The sequence below is a fragment of the Ovis aries genome, chromosome 1, assembly GCF_016772045.2.
Source record: "Ovis aries strain OAR_USU_Benz2616 breed Rambouillet chromosome 1, ARS-UI_Ramb_v3.0, whole genome shotgun sequence".
NCBI lineage: Eukaryota > Metazoa > Chordata > Mammalia > Artiodactyla > Bovidae > Ovis > Ovis aries.
The window spans coordinates 110,310,337-110,326,998 of NC_056054.1; the positions used below are offsets into that span (position 1 = coordinate 110,310,337).

Consider the following 16,662-nt stretch of genomic DNA (forward strand, 5'->3'; position numbering starts at 1 on the left):
CTGCCCTTATTCTCTCCCAGAGTCAAGGAAATGAGGGTGTCAGAGAATGAGACGGCTGGCTGGCATTACTGATGCAGTGGACATGAACTTGGGCAAATTCTGGAGATGGTGAGGGACAGGGAGGCCTGGAGTGCTGCAGTCCATGGGGTCACAAACAGACACAACTGAAAAACAAGAACATGTAATTGGACATTCACAGCAAATGAAGCGCAAATGATTACTAAGTATACGAAAAGATACTTATCCTCACTCATAATTGTAGAAGTAAAATTTCAAAGAAAAATTTACCTATCAGCTTGCCAAAAGTTGAAAAAAATTGGTCTGTGCTTATGATGATGCTGATGGATTTTAACTAGATTCATTGTGATCATTTTGAGAGCTTATGGTGAATGTGTTGGATTCATGATCTCCAAAGAAGATTTAGCTTCAGGACCAGGGACCAGGCTTGATCACTCAAGAGCTTTTGTGTAGCAGAGTTTTATTAAAGTGAAAAAGGAACAGAGAAAGCTTCTGACACAGACATCAGGAGGGGGACGGAGAGTGCCCCCCCCCTTGCTAGTTTCAGCAAGCTGTTTTATGTCAGTTAGAAAGCTATTAATCAGATAAGAGAGACGCCTCAAGGCTGACGGAGTTTCACCAGGCCCCTCTCCCACAATATGCAGTTTTGAGATAGGATGGCACTAGGTGTGTCATCCCGCAGCCATAAAGCAATTGATATGAATACTGGTTTGTTGAGCTATTATCAGCCTAAGGTTTGAGAAAAGAAAGAACGTTAGTCTTAGGTGGAACCATTTTGAAGAAAGGCAAATTCCAAAACAAATACATAGTTTCATTAACACAGCTTAAAAAAAAAAAATTCTATAAGAAAAACCCATTGGTTAGCTCAAAGTTTGAGAAAAGTTAAGTTCAGGTGGAACCAGGTGTTGATCGTCATGGCAACACAGAATTTTAAGAGAAACTTGCAGCTTAGTTCCTCCATTTGGAGACCCCTGGCCTTCCTGCCTGTTACTCTCTCAATTTCATAATATATACAAATACCAAATTGACAAATTGTACACCTGAAACAAGTATAATGTTATATGTTGGTTATATCTCAATTAAAAAGAAAACTAAGATCATGGCACCCAGTCCCAGTCCCATTTCTTCCTGGCAAATAGATGAGGAAACAGTGGAAATAGTGACAGATTTTATTTTCTTGGGCTCCAAAATCACTGTGGATGGTGACTGGAGCCATTAACTTAAAAGACGCTCCTTGGAAGAAAAGTTATGACAAACCTAGACAGCATATTAAAAAGCAAAGACATCGCTTTGCTGACAAAGTTTCATTTAGTCAAATCTATATATTTTTTTCAGTAGTCATGTATGGATGTGAGAGTTGGATCATAAAAAAGGCTGAGCACTGAAGAATTGATACTTTGGAATTGTGGCACTGCAGAAGACCCTTGAGAATCCCTTGGACAGCAAGGAGATCAAACCAGTCAATCCTAAAGGAAATCAACCCTGAATATTCATTGGAAGGACTGATGTTAAAGCTGAAGCTCCAATACTTCAGCCATTGAAGTGAAGAGTCAGCTCATTGGAAAAGACCCTGATGCCCGGAAAGATTGAGGGTAGGAGGAGAAGAGGGTGACAGAGGATGAGATGGTTGGGTGGCATCGCCAACTCAATGCACATGAGTTTGAGCAAACTCCAGGAGATAGTGAAGAACAGGGAAGCATGGTGTGCTGTAGCCAATGGGGTTGCAAAGAGTTGGGCATGACTTGGTTACTGAATAACAGCACCACTAAAACTAAAACTGCTCAAATAATAATGGAGACATGCCAAAACAACAAAGGAGACAGACAAATGCAGTTCCTGTTTGCCAGTTCTATGACTTGAACATCAACATAAATAATGTCAGTAGTATATTACATTGTCTCATAGTATCTATATTATCTAAATAGTATCTCTTTCTTACAGAATATCAGTCTAGAGAAGGAATGATGGAGTTAGGAAATCATCAATGGACTCTAAAACTAGAGGGTAAAAGTTTGATGAGGAGTAGGATATTAATTTCAATATATCACTCTATAAATTATAAATATAAAAAGGGAAAATAATAACTTTACAATGGAGAAACCTGGTGGACACTATCTTAAATTAGCTTCACTAATATTAGGATAAATTGATGTCACATGGTTCCTGGTATGGTGTATTAAGAATGATACATCACTCTTGCAATATTCTTGTTAAAAATTCAAAATTTAAATCTAGATATAAAGGAAATTAAATAAAAGTAAGTACAAAGAAGGGGAAGAAGTGAAACAGAATTGAATATGAGTGTAGGAAAAAATGATTCACCATTTAGATAAACACTGAAAACTGAGAGACATTCTATAAAATGTCTGGCCTGTAGTTTTCAAAAGTACTAAGGTCTAGGAAGACAAAGAAAAGTAAACTACTGTTTTAGATCAAAAGGCACTAGAGAAACAGATGCAAAGGATAATCTTGGAATGGATCTTAAACTGCAAAACAATTTAACTATAAAGGACATTATGAGATAATAAGGTAACTGAAATATGATTTGCAAATTAGACAATAGCATTGCATTTGATATTAATATATGTGTATGAGTCTTTGTATGTATATAATTACACTGATTTTTAATAATTACAATGATTACATAGAAGAATGTGCTTCTTCTTGGGGAATGTACACTAAAATATTTAGGGTTAAAGTGATGCAATGGCTTCAACTTACTCTCAAGCAATTTGGAAAAAAATTATATAGATAGATAGGTGAAAGAGAAAGAGAGAGAGAGAGAGTGATACAGTGAATGGGACAAAATGTGAAAAGTTGGGATACCTGGACAAAAGACATTTAGGAGTTTTGGCAGTAATACAACTTTTCTGTAAGTTTGAAATTGTATCTTTAAAACGTTTTAAAAAGCTTTAAAAAACACATGAAAAAGTTATTAAAATATCTATAAAGATATTTGTGCAGGAAAGAGCCAAGTCAGCAGGCCAGGGTTGCTCAAACCCTGCACATTCCTAAGAAAGGCTTGTCTTTAGGACTGGCCCTTGGCCAGCTCATGGGAGATGAGCTCTTATCTCTTGAATTTTTCTGCTTGATAAATATTTTAGTATGTCCAAAGCCTTAAACCAAATGATATCTGTTTGATCAGATCATTTATGCTAACAATGTGTTTTATGGTGAACACCTGCTTTTGCCCTGAAGGGCTAGAATCAGTACCTGAGGTTCATAGAGCAGTTATTACATGCCTAACATGACTGACTCCTAATCAAGAACTTGACAGCAAGGCTCAGGTGAGTTTCCCTGCTGACAACACTCTGCACCTATGTGGTCACTCTGCACTTTTGCTGGGAAAATTCCTCATGCCCACATGCTTCTCCTAGGGGAGGACACTTGGAAGTTTATGCTAGGTTTCTCCTGGATTTTGCCCCCATGGACCTTTTCCCTTTGTTAATTTTAGTCTAATTTTCATTTGAACCCTTTTGCTATAATAAACTAGAACCATGATTGTAATAGTTTTTCTGTACCCTGTGAATCATTCTAAGAGAATCATCTAGCTCGATGGTGATCTTGAAGACCCCCAACAAAAATTAAAGACACCTAAATAAATGGAAAAAGAGCCTATACCAGTACATTCCTAATGATTTTTAAATTTAATGCAATTCCAAAAACATGATCTAAAATTTTTATGAAAAAGAAAACCTACACATTACATAAAAATAAGAGGGATTGATCTCCCTGATAACTAAGATTTATTATAACTTTATAGTTGTTAAGATAGTATAATTTGGTAACAGAGAATTTAACTGACCAATGGAGCATAATAAAGTGGCTAAACTGATCAAGGCTTTTAAAGAATTATGATACATAAAAGAGATAAAACTGCAGACCAGAGGGAAAAGGAAGAACTCTTCAAACAAAGTTGATGAAACAATTAGTTATCCAGTTAAAAAAAATGAGTTTGGACATTTATCTTACCTCATATATAAAAATCAATTCCAAATGGATTTGAATATGATAAGTATATTAACAGGCTTAGATGAAAAAAAAAAAAGATTATTCTGACACTGAGGTAGAAATTTCTTTTTTCCAAGGAAATGTGGAAGTGCTAACAAAAAGGGACAAGAATTATAATTTGATTCCATTAAAATAATTTTTGTTCAATAAAGGGCACCATAAAAATGAAAAGACAAACCACAAAATGGTAGCAAATATTTGCATAACACATTAAGGACAAGAGTTTGGTGTCCAGAGTATGTATAAAGCTGCTACCAGTTGAATAAGTAAAATACACACAAGCCAGTCAAAAAGTGGTCAAAGGCATGAACAAGTATTTTGCAGAAGACAAAACAGACATAACCAACAAACGTTGTAAGCTCTTCAATCTCTTGTTGTTCAGGAAAATGAAAAATTAAAACCAAAACTATGTCACACCCACTAGTTTGACAGAAATTAGCAAGTCTAATAACAAGTGCTTAGAAGGATGTAGATCAACTGGAACTTTCTTATCCTTTGCTTGGCATAGTGTACAACCATCACAAAATTCCATTTAGCATTATTTTGTAAAGTAGAAACATTTTATATTCCATGAGCTAATAATTCATCTAAAAGATATAAACCTTAGAGGAACTTTTGCACACTTGTTCAATATAGTGTGTATTAAAGTATTTGAAGCATTATAATTTATAAAAACAAAAATCTGGAAACAGCTCCATTATCCCTTCACCAGTAGGATGGATAAAAAACATTGTGGTATATTCACATGATGGAATAGCATAAAGTGCTTAAATTAATAAACTGCAGCTCTATTCTGGATCTTAGGAAAAGGACAGTGAATTTTTTAAAAAGCAAGTCTCAGAAAACTATATACAGTTTATCATTTTTATAAAGCTCAAAAACAGAGAACTAAAAAATGTATTGTTTAAACACATTATAGATATAGAATAAAGATATAAAATAAATGAGACAAAAATAACCATAAAAACCAGGATAGTAGTAATTGTTGGAGGTGAGAGTGGGGATGGGGGATGAAGTAAAAAGAGATAAGGAAGGAAAAATGAGAAATATCTGAGTGGAGTTCTTGAGTAGTGTGTTTTCAAATGTTTATCTTATTGTTATGCATCTCAACTTACACATTTTAAACATAGTGTTTTGTAAGTAAAAAGCATTCTAGTAAAATGATAGAGAAATAAATTTTTTGGATAAATAAAGATCATAACATACACAAAGGCTACATGTGGTCACAAAAACCTATAAGCAAATTGCAAGCAGTAGCTTCAAAGTCTTCTTGTCAGCCTAACCAGAGCTTTGTTAATTTTGCTGTTGTTTGGAACATTTTTTTAGCTTTCTAGCTATCATCTAATTCACTAAATATCTCTTTTATTTTCTAAGTTACATTAATGTCCTGTTAAATTTCTAATATTAGATTAGCAGGAGGTCTAGGATTTCACTTTTTTAGAGGGGAGGGTGTTCACATTTTCCCTTAATTTTTCCAAGAATCTCTGGAACTTAAGCATTTCAAAAAGAGAGACCAAGTTTACAGACAAACCTAAGAAGGGGGATCCTAGAGTTTGGTTAGTCTAATTTTTACTTTGTCTCCTGTTTCCCTTTGAGGACAATGAGTCTAAACTGTTTGAGAGAAGATCCTGGTCATCTAGCAGACTGTATTTTCAAAAGCTTGACATACTATCTCCCACTCCATATGTTCTTCTGTTAATATGCTGCACCCCCATTAAAAAGCAAAGTCTCTACTCCTTCCCTTGAGACTAGGTGGGTCTCTGTGATTATCTGGACCAATGTGAGGGCAAAAAAGTCATGCTGTGACATCCTGACCTTTGAGACCAGGGCATAAAGGATCATACAGTTTCTGTTGGGTTATTCATCTTGGGGTGCTTGCTCTTGAAATCCAGAGCACAGGCTGTGAGGAAGTCCAGGCTCAACAGCCAGTATCGACTGATTGACATGTGAGAAAGCAAACCCCTGCCACCTCCTGACCACAGCTATACAGGAAACCCAGGGTGAGGATGACCTGATTGAGATCTGTCTCCCAGAGATGGTGATGGCGGATCATTGTTGCTTTATGACACTAAGTTCATGTAATTTGTTATGCTGCTAACTGGAACCTCAAAGTTTCAGTACAAGCAACCAAAGATGTGGACAACTACAGCCAAGCATGTGGATAAACCTACCCGTTCAACTCTAGGCTGAGGTTAAGGCACTCAGGGACATAGCTCTTCCTTATCTCAGCCCTTCAACTATTCACACAGCCATCCCTGGAGAGACCTGTTGACCAGAAGTCAGAGGTTGTTGGCCATCAACCTCCTAACAGACCCCTAACCCCTGTCCTCTTTCCTCTCCTGGCTGTTTGTAAACTTGCTAGATCTCTTTTTCAACTCTTAAAACAAGCCTTTTTTAAGACACCTCCTCTGGAAAAGGTCACTAGTGCATCCTCCAACAATACAGTCTCCTAGTTTTTCATAGAGAGCCCAGACTGTAACAGGACAAAGTTCTCCCCAGCCTAATTGTGTGTTGTGCGTGCATGTTCAGCCGCTTGAGTCACGTCTGACTCTTTGTGATCCCATGGACCGTAGCCCGCTAAGCTCTTATGTCCATGGGATTTTCCAGGCAAGAATACTGTTGCGGGTTGCCGTTTTCTCCTCCAGGGAATCTTCTTAACTCAGAGATCAAACTCATGACTCCTGCAGCTCCAGCACTGGCAGGTGAATGCCACTGTGCCATCTGGGAAGCCTGTTGGTGTTACTAGAGCTGTTTTCATTGCCTCCTGTGAAAGAGGTTTTCTACCTGCTTCCCACTTGAAGCAGGGAGGCTCTTTATGCATCAGTGCTGGCTTGTGTTTCTGGTGATAACTGGAGTGACAAATTGACTCTTCTCTCAGTAGAGCAGAGAAAAAAAACAAAACAAAACACAAGTTTAATCAGAGGAGTGGCCCCAAAATGGAAGACTAGCCAATCATAGTTTAACTCCAAAACATTAAAGGCTATAATGGATATGAAGATACCACTCAGCAGCAAACAGCCAGGAAAAGAAGTTGAGATGTTAACTTCTTTAATGATAATTTAATGAAAAAAAATTGAGTTTTTTAAAGAAATCCTAATTTGGCTAGAATTTCCTCTTCTTATGTCTCTGAAACAGACAAGGATAAAAGCAAATTTTATAAGTATCTTCATGTTTTGTATATACATTTCTGTTTATGGTTTTCTAAACATAAAAGCTACCACAAATTCAGTAGAGACGAAGAAGGAATATAAAATAATCTCTTCCAAAATAAAAAAAACAAACCAAAACCAAATACAAGGGATATTTTTTAAGCTTATCAGATATGAAGGCAGGCACTTCATTTTTTTCTATGTGTGTAAAAATTAACTTAGTGTAGAGTTGTCAGGATCTGGCCATGAGATAGGTAAGGGTACATTTTATTAAATTAACAGAACAAGGAGATCATTAGACTGAGGGAGCAATTTAATGTAAACAAACGAACCCTGGAAATAAATGCCTCCAAGTTATGAAGTCAAAGCCTCAGGACAACTGATCACAAACAGCCAACCAAGTTTTAAGCTACAGACAGTCAATACTTTTACTTTGCTTCCATGCCTTTTTTTTTTCCAAGAATTTTTATATATATATAATTTATTTTAATTGGAGGATAATTATTTCACAGTATTGTCGTGGCTTTTGCCATACATCAATATGAATCAGCATAGGCATATGAATCAGAATAGGCATATGTGTCCCCTACATCCTGCACACCCCTCCCATTTCCCTCCCCCTGCTACCCCTCATCCCTCCAAGTTGTTACAGAGTACCAGCTTTGGGTGGCCTGTATCTGTATCAAATGCCCACTGGTTATCTGTTTTACATATAGCAATGTATATATTTCAATGCTATTCTCTCAAATGATCCTATCCTCTCCTTCTGCCACTGAGTCCAAAAGTTTGTTCTTTACATCTGTGTCTCCTTTGCTGCCCTACATATAGGATTGTTTTACTATATTTCTAGATTCCATATATATGTATTCAGTTCAGTTCAGTTGCTCAGTTGTGTCCAACTCTTTGTGACCCCACGAACCGCAGCACGCCAGGCCTCCCTGTCCATCACCAACTGCCGGAGTTTACCCAAACTCGTGTCCGTTGAGTTGGTGATGCCATCTAGCCACCTTATCCTTTGTTGTCCCCTTCTCCTCCTGCCTTCAATATTTCCCAACATCAGGGTCTTTTCAAATGTGTCAGCTCTCCACATGAGGTGGCCAAAATAATGGAGTTTCAGCTTCAACATCAGTCCTTTCAATGAACACCCAGGACTGATTTCCTTTAGGATGGACTGGTTGGATCTCCTTGCAGGCCAAGGAACTCTCAAGAGTCTTCTCCAACACCACACTTCGAAAGCATCAATTCTTTGGTGCTCAGCCTTCACAGTCCAACTCTCACATCCATACATGACTACTGGAAAACCATAGCCTTGACTAGACGGACCTTAGTCGGCAAAGTAATGGCTCTGCTTTTGAATATACTATCTAGGTTGGTCATAACTTTCCTTCCAAGGAGGAAGTATCTTTTAATTTCATGGCTGCAGTCACCAACTGCAGTGGTTTTGCAGCCCCAAAAAATAAAGTCCGACACTGCTTCCATTGTTTCCGCATCTATTTCCCATGAAGTGATGGGACCGGATGCCATGATCTTCCTTTTCTGAATGTTGAGCTTTAAGCCAAATTAAGTCCATGCAATTTCTGTCCTTTATTGAGCCCATCTTTGCATGAAATTTTCCCTTGTTATCACTAATTTTCTTGAAGAGATATCTAGTCTTTCCTATTCTGTTGTTTTCCTCTATTTCTTTGCACTGATCATTGAGGAAGGCTTTTTTATCTCTTCTTGCTATTCTTTGGAACTCTGCATTCAAATGGGTGTATCCATATATGCATTAATATACACTATTTCTCTTTCCCTTTCTGACTACACTTTGTATAATAGGCTCAAGTTTCATCCAATAGCAAAAGAAACAACTGACAAAGAGTTAATTTCCAAAATGTACAAGCAATCTGGTATAGATTAATACCAGAAAAATGAATAACCCAATCAAAAAGTGGGGAGAAGACCTAAGCAGACATTTCTCCAAAGAAGACATACAGGTGGCTAATGGATACATGAAAAGATACTCAATATCACTCATTATTAGAGAAATGCAAATCAAAACTACAATGAGGTATCTCACACTGGTCAGAATGGCCATCATCAAAAATTCTGCAAACAATATGCTGGGGAAAGTGAGGAGAAAAGGGAACCCTCTTACATTGTTGGTGGGAATGCAAACTGATACAACCACTGTAGAAAACAGTATGGAGATTCCTTTAAAAACTAGAAATAGAACTACCATACAACCCAGAAATCCAACTACTGGGCATATATCCTGAGGAAATCAAAATTGAAAAAGACACATGTTCCTCAATGTTCATTACAGCACTCTTTACAATAGCTAGGACAGAGAAGCAACCAAGATGTCCATTGGCAGATGAACGGATAAGGAAGATGCGGTATGTATACACAGTGGAATATTACTCAGCTATGAAAAGGAATACATCTGAGTCAGTTCTAATGAGGTGGATGAATCTGTCTTTTCTTTATAGAAGTTTCTCCCCAAGTTCCTGGCAATGGAGTACCCATAACTACTTTTGGTTTGGCACTATCTAATTTGAATAGAGCTTGATCCAACCAGTCCATTCTGAAGGAGATCAGCCCTGGGATTTCTTTGGAAAGAATGATGCTAAAGCTGAAACTCCAGTACTTTGGCCACCTCATGTGAAGAGTTGACTTATTGGAAAAGACTCTGATGCTGGGAGGGATTGGGGGCAGGAGGAGAAGGGGACGACACAGGATGAGATGGCTGGATGGCATCACTGACTCGATGGATGTGAGTCTGAGTAAACTCCAGGAGTTGGTGATGGACAGGGAGGCCTGGCGTGCTGTGATTCATGGGGTCGCAAAGAGTCAGACACGACTGAGTGACTGAACTGAACTGAACTTGCTCAAGTAAACGCTTAAAATTTTTATTATGCATCAGTTTGTCTTTTACCAACAGAAAAGATCAAAATGGTGAGAATAATATGCTCTTAGGGAGAGAAAAGTGTTTCCATGATGGCTTGAGGGTGAAGAATCTGCCTGACAATGCAGGAGATGCAGTTTTAATCCCTGGGTTGGGAAGATCCTCTGGAGAAGGAAATGTCAACTTACTCCAGTATTCTTGCCTGGGAAATCCCATGAACAGAAGAGCCTGGTGGGTTACAGACTAGACTTGTGACTTGAAGATCACAAGTGTCAGACATGACTTAGCCACTAAACAACCAAAAAAGCAAAGAGGGTGCCTGGGATTGGGTGGGGAAACTAGTGTGGAGGTTACTCCAGGCTGGGCTTGTGATGTTCTGTGTATTTAACCATTTTCTTGGAAAACCCCATGGGATGAAATCTTGGCTCAGATTTCTTTAGACATGCACAGTGGTCTCCTGGCCTTCAGAGAAGTCTCTACCGTCTATTGAGTTTTGGTCTCCCATTTCTAAAGCCCTACAATAGGACAAAAGCAATAGCCAGATTGATGGCTTCAGTTCCAGAAAAGAAGAGAAAGGGAAAATGATGACAGCAACAACAACCCAGCTTCTGATAACCAAGGAGACTACAGGGAGAGCTGTATAGTTTCCTGGAATCTAAGACAGAGGCTCTTCACTCTTTGCTAGAGCTCACTTGGGCTTTGTAACCATGGTTTTCCAAGGCCCAACTATATAAAAATAGAATATTTAAAAAATAAAACCTGACAGATACGCCACTGCTGTTTCTACTTGCAGTGCAAAATGCCGTGAGACTCCCAAAGCACAAGCACATAAAATCTGGTAAATGAGCCCTCTACCTAACAAGGCCCCTGGGCACCCATTGTCTGCTTCCTTCTAGCCCCAAATTGACTCTCGAGAGTGCCCAGGGACTTGTACCCAGAAACCTTGAGAGATGAGCCCCAAAGAGCCTTTCTTGGGTGTCAAAAGCTCCTCCTTCAGCTGGAGAAAATATCTAGTATCCCAGTAAATTTCCTTTTACCACCATCCCTGGAAGAGCTCTAAAGCAGATGAAAGGACTGCATTTAGGTACCTTTTTCTCACAACCTTGATTTGTGAATACTTCTGACCAATGGGCCATATCTCTTATTTCCTCCTCCATTTTTCTGTTGAGCCACAAATTTGCAGGAAGAAAAGTAAGTTAGATTTTGGAAAAGACATCAGGGATTTACAGAGGGAGCCACTGAGGAATACAATAGATGTAAGAGTTTTATTGAGGGTCTTCCTTAAAGCTTCATTGGTAAAGAATCTGCCTGCAGTGTAGGAGACCTGTGTTTGATTTCTGGGTTGGGAAGATCCCCTCAGGAAGAAAATGGCAACCCACTCCAGTATTCTTGCCTGGAGAATCCCATGAACAGAGGAGCCTGGCAGGCTACAGTCCATGGGGTTGCAAGAGTAGGACATGACTTAGCAACTCAACAATCAAGGGTTTTATTGACGTTAAAGGGTGGAATTATATTAAGCTGGAAAGGGTCCAGGTGTGTATGAATTTTTCTTTTTCTTTATCCTTTATTTACCACTTGAAAGATCATCTGCTAATCCTAAGGAATCATTTCCAGGATTAAAGAGTATCTTGACTAATATGGTAATCTGTGACTCTGCCACTTAGCAGCCATGTATCCTTGTCTATATCTTGTCTTCAGACAAATGATAATCCACATAGACACTTTTTATAAAGCCTCATAGAGTAGATTTACAGATGACACCACCCTTATGGCAGAAAGTGAAGAGAAACTCAAAAGCCTCTTGATGAAAGTGAAAGTGGGGAGTGAAAAATTTGGCTTAAAGCTCAACATTCAGGAAATGAAGATCATGGCATCCGGTCCCATCGCTTCATGGGAAATAGATGCGGAAACGGTGGAAACAGTGTCAGACTTTATTTTGGGGGGCTGCAAAATCACTGCAGATGGTGATTGCAGCCATGAAATTAAAAGACGCTTACTCCTTGGAAGAAAAGTTATGACCAACTTAGATAGTATATTCAAAAGCAGAGCCATTACTTTGCCAACTAAGGCCCGTCTAGTCAAGGCTATGGTTTTTTCAGTAGTCATGTATGGATGTTAGAGTTGGACTGTGAAGAAGGGTGAACGCCAAAGAATTGATGCTTTTGAACTGTGGTGTTGGAGAAGACTCTTGAGAGTCCCTTGGACTGCAAGGAGATCCAACCAGTCCATTCTGAAGGAGATCAGCCCTGGGATTTCTTTGGAGGGAATGATGCTAAAGCTGAAACTCCAGTACTTTGGCCACCTCATGTGAAGAGTTGACTCATTGGAAAAGACTCTGATGCTGGGAGGGATTGGGGGCAGGAGGAGAAGGGGATGACAGAGGATGAGATGGCTGGATGGCATCACTGACTCAATGGACGTGAGTCTGAGTGAACTCTGGGAGTTGGTGATGAACAGGAAGGCCTGGTGTGCTGCAAAACATGCGGTTGCATAGAGTCGGACACGACTGAGAGACTGAACTGAACCAAACCACAATATACACATCAAGGCCAAACAACTTTCCATGTTATGAAATGGTCCCTGACATCTAACCAAAAAAACTGTTCTTTTTTCAACTTCATACTGTGGTCCTTTCATATAATGCTCTGAAGACCTGAAGCGTAACTGTGCACCAACCCCTTAAAAATACCATTTTGTAGATTTCCTTTATTTAAAATGGTATATTTCTGAGGAATTGATTAATCTTAAAAGCATTAAAGAAGCTTGCCGTTGAAATTTACCCAATAGTAAGTCATTTTTGTGTTGCTAATTTGCTTTACTTCCAGCAAAATGCACTTTTTCAGCAACTTCATGCTTTCTATTATTAAATTTGTTTTTATAGCTAACCTGTTACATAATTACATGTAGTTTAGTAATAGCATAAAGGCTACTAGAAAAGTTTCACTACTAGTCTATTTTCCAATTAGATGTTCACAGAGTCATGCTTTTTTCTAGTTATAACTCCAGTGTCAAAATTTAGCCTAGTTCATTAGCAGTTTGTTGCTCTCACAAGTATAGACAGAAAGACAAGGAGACAGAGATTATAAACACGGAATATTCCTCTTCTTTGAAGAAGACCTCACTATGGTAGCCTAACACCTGTCTCCTAAGAGGCAATTTGTTTGATGGACCAGTGACCTGTAATGATTCCACCAGCAAACCCTTGTGCCCTACATTGCAGTGGTCACACTAGCAACACAGAGTTGGAATATATGGTCCCTACTCTCAAAGACTGTATAATGTAGCCATTATGGGGGCAAGTTTCATGATACAATTTTGTAGTAAAAGGAACAACAGACATAGGATCACAAGACGTGTATTCAAATATTGATTTTCATCCTTTGACATCTGTGTGTCCACAGACAATTTCCTGAGTACAGCTGATCCTCAGTCTCTCCTTCTGAATAGAAATAATAATTCTTGCCCTCCCTGTTCCACTGGATGGTGATGAAATTAAATAATGCTTATGAACATGTTTTGTAATCACATAGGCACTATAGTTCTTTCAACACAGAAGAACCAGTATACACACGTCCTACATGTACAAGGACATGGATTTGGGGAGAGGGAGAGAGGGAGGGAAGAGAGAGGATTTTACAGAGGTCATGAGCTTTGTGTAGCTTTGAAAACTGAGCAGTGTCTCGGGAAAAGTAGTGCAGGACCAAAGCTGAGAGGAATAGTATCTTGGAGTTGAAAGGCTGAAATGAAAAGGCAGTGTGTAAACCATAGTGACAAGACCTCTACCTTAAACCCTAGACACTTAGGAATTAGGAGGTATCTGCAGAGCCAAGAGGGGCTTCTCAGGTGGCACCAGTGTTCCCAGTGTTAATCACTCAGTCGTGTCCAACTTTGAGACCCCCATAGACTGTAGCCTCTCAAGATCTTTGGTCCATGGGATTCTCCATGCAAGAATACTGGAGTGGGTTGCCATTCCCTTCTCCAGGGGATTCCCAAGGATAGAACCTGGGTCGCCTGCATTACAGGCAGATTCTTCACCGTCTGAGTCAGTAGGGAAGCCCCAAAGAATCCTAGTGCCAGTGCAGGAGTTGTGGATTTGACCCCTGGGTCAGGAAGATCCCCTAGAGGAGGAAGTGGCAACCTTCTCTGATATTCTTGCTTAGGAAATTCTATGCACAGAGGAGCCTGTTGGGCTATAGTCCATGGGGTCACCAAGAGTCAGACATGGAGCATACATGGAGCCTAGAGCTCTGCTTGACACCACTGAACTTGAATGGATTCAATAATTGTTCAAATTCTAAGTATGATACTTAGTTTAAAATGTTTCTACCAACAATTCTGAGATATTGTTATCACCACTGTATTAATATAAAGGTAAGGAAATTGGTCTTAGATATGTTAATTCTTTGCCCAAGATAAGTTAGTGTATGACAGAAGTAGGATATGAGTCTATACCATTTGACTCTAAAAGCCACCCACTTTAGCGAGAAAAGAACATTTCTCCTCTGTCTATTCCTAAAAGAAATGAGCATGAGTGTGGCTATAAATCAGCAGAAACCTGAAGTAGATTAACCAAAAGAATCTGCCCAGTCTACTAATAACAGAAATTAACCAACTAGGTTCCTTATAGAATATTTTTTTACTTTCTTAGATACCATATATGACTTAATGAAGAAAGAGAATCACACTCTGGTGAGTGAGTTTACTTTCCAGGGTTTCTCCAGCTTCTGTGAGCACCAGTTCACCCTCTTTATCATGTTTTTTGCACTGTACATGTTAACCCTGGCAGGCAATATCATCACTGTGGCCATCATTAGCCTTGACCATCACCTCCACACCCCCATGTATTTCTTCCTCAGCGTACTGTCAGCTTCAGAGACTGTGTACACAGTCATCATTATACCCAAGATGCTCTGCAACCTCATAGGCCTGAGTCAGTCCATTTCATTGGCAGGTTGTGCCACTCAGATGTTCTTCTTCATCACTTTGGCCATCAACAACTGCTTCCTGCTCACAGCGATGGGCTATGACCGCTATGTGGCCATTTGCCATCCCTTGAGGTACACAGTCATCATGAACAGGAGGGTGTGCATCCAGCTGGTGTGGGGGGCCTGCGGCATCGGGCTGATTGTGGCCATGACACAGGTGACGTCTGTATTCAGGTTACCTTTCTGTGCCACAAAGGTGGCCCACTTCTTCTGTGACATCCGGCCCGTGATGAAGCTCTCCTGCATTGACACGACTGTCAATGAGATCCTGACTTTGATCATCAGTGTCCTGGTGATCCTGGTTCCCATGGGATTGGTTTTCATTTCCTACATCCTCATCATATCCACCATCCTCAAGATTGCTTCAGCTGAGGGCCGGAAGAAGGCCTTTGCCACCTGCGCCTCCCACCTCACTGTGGTCATTGTGCACTATGGCTGTGCCTCCATTGCCTACCTCAAGCCCAAGTCAGAGAACAGCAAGGGTGAGGATCAGCTGATCTCAGTGACCTACACTGTCATCACCCCACTACTGAACCCTGTGGTGTACACCCTGAGGAACAAAGAGGCCAAGGAAGCTCTGCTCCGGGCCATTGGCAGGAAGCTTTCCTGATAAGATGGGCCTGTTACAAAGAGGATCTTGGAAGATTCTACAGGGAAGAGAAAGTAAAGCAGTGCCAACAGCACCTAGAAGGAAAATTCTGGAGCCTACCATGCATTGGTTGGGTAGAGGAGATAAAAGGATTATATATCCAGGCCCTGGAGAAAGGGGCTCCAAAGTACAAGCAAGCCTGCCTCTGACAAGACAGCATAGATGGTATGGAGCATCAATATAAGAGAAAGAACTTGATTTGGGGAAGTACACGGATTGTATGCATAGCCTAGGACAGACTGAGATCAAGATAGTAGAAAGGATTAATGAGGGGAGGCTGCTTCAAGGCAGTACTAAACTTTAAATACATTCTAGAACACTCTTTCAACGTGAAGCTCCCTTTTATCCATTTATAGTTACAAAGGCTTAATATCCAATTGAAGTCATTGTTTTGTGGACAATTCAAGTTCCTTGCATCTTAAACACCATAAATAAATAGCTGTCAGTGATAATAAGCATCTATATAATTTATCAACTCCTGAAATCTAGATCTTTTTCATGTATATGGCCAACCTGGAACTTAAGTTTTCAGGAATATGTAAGAGAAACATTTTTGGAAAATGGTTAAAATTCCTTGATAATTTAATTAAAGAGGTAGCACCAAGTAATCATATTGGCATTTATATTTCAAGAATGTACAAGGATTGTTAGTGATAATATATGTAAATAGTTCACTCAGTTAAAAAAAATAGTATTGCCTTTGGAGATGCTTGCAGAATGGATAAAAGTGGATAGTGAATGGGAGGACAAGAGAGAATCTACAGAAAGGATTAGTCAGGTGAGAGGACTGGAAAGAAGTGGATGGGTAAGGAAAGTATGGTATGATAACTCAGTGACTCAAAAAAAGAAAAAGATTTAAACCGTCAACCCTATAGTCCCAGACCCCCAGGATCTGAATTAATATGCCATCTTTCACTAGTCATCTCTACTTCCAGTCCCCCTCCACGAGCCTGTCATCCAGTT

At 39.5% G+C, this 16,662-nt stretch overlaps 1 protein-coding gene across 1 annotated transcript in view; it reads left to right on the top strand.

The window, feature by feature from the left end:
- Window positions 1-15,660, top strand: part of LOC101113975 (olfactory receptor 10J1-like) — a 33,065-nt gene extending 17,405 nt beyond the window's left edge. Inside the window, 1 exon segment of the mRNA XM_027965428.1 lies at window positions 14,714-15,660. Coding sequence (XP_027821229.1) covers window positions 14,714-15,660 — 947 coding nt within the window.
- Window positions 15,661-16,662: the final 1,002 nt, after the last annotated feature.